A 9478-nucleotide genomic window follows, 5' to 3' on the forward strand; every position below is an offset into this window, starting at 1 on the left:
TCCTGGCCCCCAACCCCACTCCCTCCCCCCAGAGCCGAGGACAGACCCAGGAGCCCTGTGACCCAGGCAGGTCGATCAGGAGGAGGAGGATCCAGGTTCCTACCTGCTCGGTCTCGGTGCGGCTCGTTTTCCTGCAGAGGGACACAAACAAGAATCCCCCATGAGCCGATCGGGATCCCCCAGTCCCAGCACCCGGCCACTCGCCCCCCAGGGCAGCAGGGATGAGGGAACCTGGGGGGTCCCCTCTGCTGCTGGTGCTGAGCCTGGATCCCTGCTGGGGTGGGATGGACCAGCAGGGGGCAGCGCAACACCACAGCATGCACCGGGGGGAGGGGCAGATTAACTAGGGGGGCTTGTCCTGTCCCCAGTCCTCCCTCCTTAGTGACTCATTATAATGAACCCGATCCATAGGTCGGCTCCCCTGGCTGGCATCCCTGGCACCTGGTAGGCACGGTGCCCACAGCTCGTTATACAGGGACCCCTCGCCCGGTGCTGAGACACAGCACCTCCGGGATGGGACAGCAGAACCCTCTGCTGAGCCCCCCACCCCACCCCTTGGTTTTCCCAGCACAGTCCCCCATCCCAGCCGTGACCCCATCTGGCCCTGCCTAGCAGCAGGTTTAACCCTTCCCTCGCTGGGTGGGACACTCACTGGCTCGGATTTTTCTGAAGCAGACGAAGGCCACGAAGAGGAGGAGAAGCAGGAGGAGGACGGTTGCTGCTGCGCTCACCCCGGCGATGACGGGGCTGGTCAGATCCGGAGTTGCCGGTGATTCTGATCCACCTGGGAAACAGCAGCAGCCGTGAGCACCGCGGGCAGCTGGTCTGTTCCCCCCAGCCCCTCCCACCCCAGGCAGCACCCAAGGGGCTGGGGCACCACAGGGAGCAGGAAGCCGAAAAATCTCTGGGGGGGATGTTGGGGGGCCCCAGGGCATCAAATGGGTTCAGAGCCAGCAACATTTGGGGATTTGTAGCACTAGGGGACACTAGGGGGAGTCGCTCTCCCCATCAGTCAGGGCTGGCCCCATTGCCCCAGCACGGTGCTAGGGGGCACTGTCTGATCCAGGCTGGTCGTCATTTAAGGCATTTCACCCCCTTCCTCATGGCCACACCAGCTCAGGCCAAGGGGCCCATCTAGCCCGGTATCCAGCCTCCCATGCTGGCAGCTCCTGGCTGCTTCGCAGCGACATCCAGGGCACCCTCCATCCCCCATGGCCACTGATAGGCCCAGTAGCCCCCAGATGAAGCCTCCAGCTGCCCCATTAGCAGTGGGTTCATGTCTGAGCAGGAGGCTTCTCTCCCCTTCCAAATCCATCGGTGGGGGTGACATACTGTGTGACAAAGTAGGAGATTTTCTTGTTTTTCCTTGTTTTTCCAAAGGTTTGCATGCAGAGGGGGTGGGACTCAGTTTCCCTGGGTGTTACTGGTTTAACGAGGTGAGGGGAGAGGGACTTTGTTCTTACAGAGGACCAGAGAGGGAACTTGGGACCCCAGCCGATGACCTGGAGGATGGAGATCCCAGCAACTGGTGACCTGGTGACCCAAAGACCCAGCTCAGGAATCATAGTGGGTTCAGATCAATGGGAGGACAATGGGCAGAGAGGATCCGGTGACCTGACTAGCCGGTTCCAGCCGGAGGACAGAAGAGGGGAGAGGAGTCCAGGCGACCCTGTTTACCTGGAGAGAAGACAATGGACAGAGGGGGGGCTTGGGGCCGGGGATATTGGAGGCCCAGCTTGGAAGCAGGGGGGTCGGGGCTGGTGAGAGGGAGCAGGCAGAGCCCACCTGGATGCAGGGGAGACTGGGATGTGCTGGGCTGAGGGAGGCCAGGCCTGAGACCCTGAGAGTTTCCTGTGCTGGGTTCAGATGCTCAATAAACCCTCCTGTTTTACGCTGGCTGAGAGTCGCTCTGGGCTAGAGATCAGGGTGGCATTATTCCCTCTGGGAGTGGAGGCCCCGGGGGTCCGGAGCGAGTGGACTCCCTGAGGGAGCCCACGGCAGAGACAGACGTGCTAAGGCTCAGAGAGGTGCGACTCCAAGAGGTGGAGGGGCCTGACCTCGAGAGAGCGTGGACCCCTGAGAAGGGCTGTCGCACTGATGGGGGGTCCCCCCAAGGACCGCATGGGGCCAAGAGTGGGCCTGACCTGTGAGTCCATGACACACTGCGCCTGTGAACAGCCTCCATCCCTCCCCCTGGGCAACCACTGGGGAGAAGCTGCCCCATAATCTGTGACTCAGTAGGTTCCCCCCAGCTCCAGTACCTGGCCACGCGCTGCCTGGGCGGGTGGGAGCCGGCGCCGCTCCAGGCTGGGCCGAGTCGGTTCTCCCTGCGGGAATAGAACCAGCATCTGTCAGGGCAGTGGGAGGGGCTGAAGCACTGATTCAGAGATCATCCCGGCTGCCAGGCGAGCAGGACGGGAGAAGCCCCAGCACCCCGACCCTGGTCCCTCACAGAAGCACAACAGGTGGGCATGGGAAGCCTTAGCACCAGACCAGGAGGAGCTCTTGCTACCTGCTGCGGCCTCAAGGCTGGGGGACTCTCATGCCCCGCTGCACACTGAGGCACGGGGACGGGGGTTCCCTAGTCTTGGGGTCACTGTGGGGGAGGGGCAGAAAGTAGCGAATGGGTTGCAGGGCTACAGTGGGGGGATGGAATGGGGTTGGGCCGTGGGTGGAATAGGGGCGAGGCCCTGGGAAGGGGCAGAGAGGAGAGGAGAGGGGCCGTGGGCAGGGCCGCAGGCCGAGGAGGCGGAACAGGAGAGGGACGCGGGTGGAGGGTGGGGAGGGATCCCCCTTGCCCTAGCCCAGGGCCCCAGGAAACCTTAATCCATCTCAGCCCGTGACTCAGCATCGGTCATCACTGTCAGTCTGGGGAAGGGGATTTGGGGCTGGGGCTGGGGCTGGTACCGGCTTGGCAGCTCCTGGGCCCTGACTCCTCTGTGCATCCCCAGTGGGGGGGGCAGCCGGGAGAGCATTCCCTGGGGGCAGAGATCTCTCCTCCCTCAGCCATGAAACCCCAGGAGCTCCTGCTCCCCCCAACTGGGGAACCCCCCAATGACACTGTCCCCCCTCCCTGTCCAGGCCAGTCCTAGGGCTCTGGGCAGAGCCTGGCTCTGAGCATCCCGTCAGGTGCCAAACTTCTGAGGGTCAGGCTGGGAGTGGGGACACTGAGCTGGGCCCCTCACCTGCTACCACCAGCTCCACGGTGTCGCTGGGCTGCGAGGAGACAAAGGGCTCTGACTGGGGCCGGTAGCTGCAGCTGTAGCTCCCTCCATACTGTCGGCCCACGGTGGGGATGCGGAACTCGGCCCCAGCCCCGGGCCCAGGAGGGTCCATGTGTCGCTGCGGATTCAGGTCTCCAGCCTTGTGCAGGAAGAACCTCACGTTCCAGCGTGGACCCTGACACCGGATGGTGACATCTGCTCCTGGGGCGGTGACCCCAGTGGGGATCAGAGAGATGGAGGGTCTGGGAAAGCTGGGATCTGCGCACAGGAGACAGACTGTGAGAACCAGACCCAGGCACCCACCCAGCCCCGGCCTCCAGCTGCAAAAGAGAAGAGTGAGGTGGGGGTTGATATCAGCCTTCAGCTCCCTGAAGGGGGGTTCCAAAGAGGATGGAGCTCGGCTGTTCTCAGTGGAGGCAGATGACAGAACAAGGAGCAGTGGTCTCAAATGTACTATACACTGAGGTTTATAACCTTCAGCTCCACCCATCACCCCATAACTGATGTGTTGCCTGGGAAAGGCCTCCCTACTCTGCAGCTCCCACTGGGGACAGGAGTCCTTAGTCCTGAATCTGCAGTGGCTGCTTCTCCCCCATGGCTGGGGAACTCCTCAGTGACTCTGTCCCTGTTACCCGGCCGGGTGTCCCTTCTGCTGGGCCAAAGGTCCGGCTGGGCCTGGGCCTGAGAGTGAAGACGCCGAGCCAGGCCCCTCACTTCCTACCATCAGCTCCATGGGGTTGCTGGGCTCTGACCAGGTGTCAGGGGGATAATAGCAGGTGTAGCTGCCTCCCTCTGCCCGGCTCACTTTGGGGATGGGAAATTTGACCCCAGCCGAGTCCCTGCCCCTCACTGCTGCGTTCCTGGCCCCCACCTTGTACAGAGCAAACTCCAGACCCCTGCGCTGACCCTGACACTGGACGGTCGTGGCTCCCCCAGGGCGACCCCTCCCCCGCTGGGGCTGAGGAAGGTGGAGGGTTTGGGGGAGCTGAGCTTTGCAGTGGGAGGGAGACGGGGTGTGAGACAGACCCTGGCATGGCCAGTACGCCCTGTCCCCAGCGTGGAGCGTCAGCAACGGAGCAGTGACAGGGTCAGTGTCTCCCCTGAGACCCAGGGCACCAAGGCACCACGGGGCTGAGATATCCCCCCTCTACCCAACCTTCACTGGCTGGACTGCACATCCCATCGGCTGGGCACCAGGGCTCTGGCTGGGTGTGGGGCTGGGAGCCGAGGTGCCGGGCTGGGCCCCTCACCTACTACAATGATCTGCACAGGGTCGCTGGGCTCCGAGTAGACAGTTCCTCCTAATCTGTAGGTATAACGACAGGTGTAGTTGCCCCCGTGTTCCCATCTGGTGCTGGTGATGGGAAATTCAGCCTCAAAGCCGGCAGGGTCTGTGTAAGTCAGATAGTCCCCATCTCCAGCCTTGTAGAGGTGGAACCTCATGTTCTGGTGCTGATTCCAACAGCGGATGGTGACGTTTCCCCCCACGGGGATCACTCCACCAGGGCTGACGGAGATGGAGGGTTTGGGGTAGGACCCCTCTGGAGTCACAAACAAACAGGCAGTAAGTAGGGGTGACACAAACCACGTCCGTCTGATTCAATCCTCTGCCCATCTGTCGCTCCAGCGTTTTACCCCCTGCCCGTCCCTGGGGTGCAGCCCGGCCCCACAGCTCACAGCCGGGGTGAGACACAGTAGGGAGGAAAGAGATTTCCAGTCTCTGATTCCTTCAGTTTTCCAGGGTCAGTTCAGCCCTGCCCCCGCAGCAGTCAGGAGTGACTCCAGACTGACCCCAAAGACCTGAGACAGTGGGAAGATGAATAGCCATCGCCTTAAGAGGGACCTGGTAGAGCTGTGCCAGCAGAGCGGGCTGTGCATTGGAAAGCTCACCAAAGCACAGCTGATTGCCCAGCTGGAGGAGAAGGATCACTCAGAGGAGCCAGTTCCTCTCCCTGAGGGAAGCAGCCTGGCAGACGCAGTGCGGGCACTGGTGTCTGCCCCGGCTGGGAGGGGTCAGACTGCTGCTGAGGGCACTCCAAGGCCCCTCCTACCTATGGCTAGGGGAAGGAGCCCGGCAAACCCTAGGGGCACCGTGACCACTGTTGCCAGCAGGGGATCCTCATGGCCAAGCTCTCATCGCTGGACCTGAGGAGGCTGGAATTGGAGAGGGAGATAAAATTGAAAGAGCTGGAGGATTGGAAGAAACATGAACTGGAGTTGGCATGAACTGGAGTTGGCAAGGCTGAGGAGCAGAGAGCCCCCTGGTGCGGTGAGTGAGAGGGGACCCAGGACTGCATGGAGCTTTGATAGGCGCATCCTGTCTGAGTGTAAGGACGGGGAGGACACAGATGAATTCCTGACGGCCTTTGAGACGGCCTGCGAGCTGCACCACACAGGCTCCAGTTTCTCACCCCCTTACGGGACCCCAAAGCCGTGGGGTGTACAGCTGAATGGAAGGGGTGGAGGCAGAAGACTATGAACTGTACAAAAAGGCCCTGCTAGGCAAGTTTGGGATGACTCCCGAGGCGTACTGGAAAAAGTTCCGGAGTCAGTGTAAAACCCCTGAGGACACATATCTGGAACTGATCCTCTGGATGGAGAGATATGCCCACAAGTGGGCAGATGGAGCCCAGACTAAGGAGGACATGGTTAAACTGATTGTACTGGAGCACCTGTATGAACATTGCCCATCCGACCTGAGGATATGGTTGGTGGACAAAAAGCCAGAGGACCTGCAGAGCGCAGAGCAGCTGGCTGACAAGCTTGTGGACAGCCAGTCAGGGGGTGGAACGGAGGAGTCCAGAAAGAATAAGCCCACCACAGTGCAGAGAGAGAGTCACCCTGGGATCCCCCTCCTCCAAGGAGGAATGTAGAGAACTCCCTCCCAAGGGGAATATCCGGTATAAGGACCAACCACCCCACTCGAGGGAACCAACAGAATATGACTTGTTATTACTGTGGACAAGGAGGCCACATACGGATGCACTGCCCCAAGCTCAAGGACTGACTGAGAAAATCGAACCCTCACAGGGTTAATTGGGTAGGGACCCAGCTGGAGGAGGGGCAGGCTTCCCAGGCAGAGGGCTGGCAGTTTACCAACTGCTCAGGAGGGAGGAGTTTCCCAGACTAACTCCCCTGGAGGTCTGGATGCTCTGGATGCAAGGTTCTCAGTTTACAGGGTGGGCGCAGGGTGGTCCCTGCGGGGCAAGTGCCTTGTTCCCCTGGAGGTGGATGGGAGGAAGGTCAATGGATACTAGGACATGGGTGCTGAGATGACGCTGGCCCAGCCCAAGGTGGTGGCCATACCTACCTGACCCTAATGGGGGTGGGCACCATTCAAGGTGCCCATAGAGAGGGTACATCTGAAATGGGGGGCCAAGGAGGGCCCCAAGGACATGGGAGTGCACCATCATTTGACCACTGAGGTGTTGATGAGGTGACCTAGAGGATTGGTCAAGCAACCCCCAGAAAGCCCTAGTCATGACCCATAGCCAGAGCCGGTGAGGGGCACTATGCCGTGACATTGGAGAGGGTACCTCACCAGAGGCACAGGACCCTACCCTGCTGGGGAGGGAACGCCCAGGGACACTACTCAGAGAGGCTGCGGCTTCAGACCCAGCTGGCGAGAGGGAGCAGGTTCCCATCCCTGTCCCAGCTGCTGAGTTCCAGGCCGAGCTGCAGAAAGATCCCTCCTTGCAGAAGGGACCTGGCTGACCTCACTGTGGTACAGACCAGGGGGAGAGCCTGCCAGGAGAGCTTCCTGTGGGAGAAGGGGTTCCTGTACTGAGAATGGGCTCCCCAGGGGAAGTGGAGTCGTGGGAGATCCGGAAGCAGCGAGTGGTCCCCCAGAAGTATCACCACAAGCTGCTGTACCTGGCCCATGACATCCCTCTCGCAGGGCACCAGGGGATCTGGCACACCAGGCAGAGGCTGCTACAGAACTTTTACTGGTTCAGAGTCTTTGGTACTGTCTGACAGTACTGCAGATCCTGTGACCCCTATCAGAGGGTAGGGAAGGCCTGGGACAAGGGGAAAGCGGCTTTTAAGACCTTTGTGCACCATAGAGGAGCCTTTTCAGAAGGTGGCTGTGGACATAATGGGGCCTCTCAGAAAGACGACCCAGTCGAGGAAAAAATACATTCTTGTGGTGGTAGATTTCGCCACTCGCTACCCCGAGGCAGTGCCCTTAGCTTCCATTGAAGCAGACACTGTGGCGGATGCACTGCTGACCATTTTCAGCCAAGTGGAGTTCCCGAAGGAAGTCTTGACAGACCAAGGATCCAACTTCATGTCGGCCCTGCTCCAGTGCTTGTGGGAGAAGTGTGGGCTCCGGCACACCTGTGCCTCAGCATATCACCCCCAGTCCAAGGGGCTGGGGAGAGATTCAATATAACGCTAAAGATGATGCTAAAAACATTTATGAACCAGCAGCCCCAGGACTGGGACAAGTACTTACCTCACCTGCTGTTCACATACAAGGAAGTGCCCCAGGAGTCTACCGGGTTTTCGCTTTTTGAACTGTTATATGGAAGGCGGGTAAGGGGGCCCCTGGACCTGATGAGAGCTGAATGGGAGGGGAAGGCCACTCCCGATGGAGAATCAGTGGTGGAGTATGTCCTGACCTTCCGGGAAAGACTGGCCGAGCTCATGGGCCTGGCCAGGGAGAATCTGGCCCAAGCCCAGAGGAAGCAGAAGGTCTGGTATGACCACACGGTGTGGACCCGTGCCTATGCCACCAGGGATCAGGTGATGGTTCTCATCCCCATGAGAAAAAACAAACTACAGGCTGCCTGGGAAGGTTCCTTCAAGGTTGTCAAGCAACTGAATGAGGTAAACTATGTGGTGGAGCTGTCGAACCGGGCGCATCACCGCCGGGTGTACCATGTCAGTGTGATGAAGCCATATGATGATAGGGGGAATGTGGTGTTAGCTGTGTGTGGACACTGGGAGGAGCAGGGAGATGACCATTTAGTGGATCTATTCCCTGGGACAAGAGCTGGTTCCCCCCTGGGAACAATTCCCCTCTCTGATCAGCTGACCCCTGCCCAGCACGCTGAGATCAGAGGGGTGCTGCATTTGTACAACAGCTGTTTTTCAACCAGCCTGGACTCACTAATCTGACTATCCACTGGGTGGAAACAGGATCGCATCCTCCTATAAGATGCTTCCCCTTCCAAGTCACAGGGAAAACTGCTTAGGACCTGGAAAGAGAGGTCAGTGACATGCTGGCTTTGGGGGTGATCCAGCCATCTTCCAGCCCTGGGGCCTCGCCAGTGGTGCTGGTCCCCCAAAAGGACGCGTCAGTCCGGCTCTGTGTGGACTATCAGAAATTTAATGCCATCACCGTGTCTGATGTCTACCCTATGCCCAGGCCTTACAAGTTCCTAGACAAGCTGGGAGGTGCTCGGTACCTCACCACCATGGATCTTACAAGGGCTACTCGCAAGTGCCACTGGATGCAGATGCCAGGCTGAAATCGGCCTTTATCACCCCTCTGGGGCTGTATGAATTCCTGGCCCTGCCTTTCTGCCTTAAGGGAGCACTGGCCACCTTCCAGCGCCTGGTGGATCAGCTACTGAGGGGGATGGAGAGTTTAGCCATGGCATATATTGATGACATCTGCGTCTTTAGCCAGACCTGGGAGGACCACGTATCCAGGTTAGACAAGTGCTGGACAGACTCCAGGAGGCTGGCTGATCATAAAAGCTGAGAAAGTGCAAGGTGGGGATGGCCAAAGTATTTTACCTGGGCCACTGGGTGGGGAGTGGCTGCCTAAAGCCAGAACCAGCCAAGGTGGAGGCGATCAGACACTAGCCCACTCTGCAAACCAAAAAGCAGGTCCAGGCCTTTATTGGGATGGCAGGGTATTACCGAAGACTTGTGCTTCACTTTAGCGCCATAGCTGCCCCCATCACTGAGCTGTGCAGGAAGGGGAAGCCAGAGAAGGTGGTCTGGGCCAAGCAGTGCCAGGAGGCTCTCCGGGCGCTGAAGGAAGCTCTGGTCAGTGGCCCAGTTCTGGTAAACCCAGACTTCATGGTATTCATCAACGCCTCAGACATGGGGCTGGGGGCAGTGTTAATGCAGGACGATGAAAAAGGGGAGAGACACCTGTCACGGAGTCCCCGGGCGATGCTTTGGAACTGCTCCCCACTAAGCCAGTCAGGACTTTGGGGAGCCTCCTCTCCCTTGGAGCAGACTTGTTCAGGGCAAGAAGCTCACACGTCTTCACCTCCTGGGTCTCTCCTTGGAGCATT

At 59.5% G+C, this 9478-nt stretch overlaps 2 protein-coding genes across 2 annotated transcripts in view; both read right to left on the reverse strand.

Moving 5' to 3' along the window:
* Nucleotides 1–9478, reverse strand: part of LOC142047505 (osteoclast-associated immunoglobulin-like receptor) — a 30121-nt gene that overhangs the window by 17574 nt on the left and 3069 nt on the right. The window contains exons 3-4 of the mRNA XM_075070751.1: nt 4475–4765; nt 3186–3482 (exon numbers count right to left, since the gene is read on the reverse strand). Coding sequence (XP_074926852.1) covers nt 3186–3482; nt 4475–4765 — 588 coding nt within the window. The remainder of the gene's footprint in view (nt 1–3185; nt 3483–4474; nt 4766–9478) is intronic.
* LOC116832340 (immunoglobulin superfamily member 1-like) overlaps nt 1–9478 on the reverse strand; it is a 37652-nt gene that overhangs the window by 2331 nt on the left and 25843 nt on the right. The window lies entirely within an intron of this gene.

This window comes from Chelonoidis abingdonii, chromosome 11 (genome assembly GCF_003597395.2).
Source record: "Chelonoidis abingdonii isolate Lonesome George chromosome 11, CheloAbing_2.0, whole genome shotgun sequence".
Classification (NCBI taxonomy): Eukaryota; Metazoa; Chordata; order Testudines; family Testudinidae; genus Chelonoidis; species Chelonoidis abingdonii.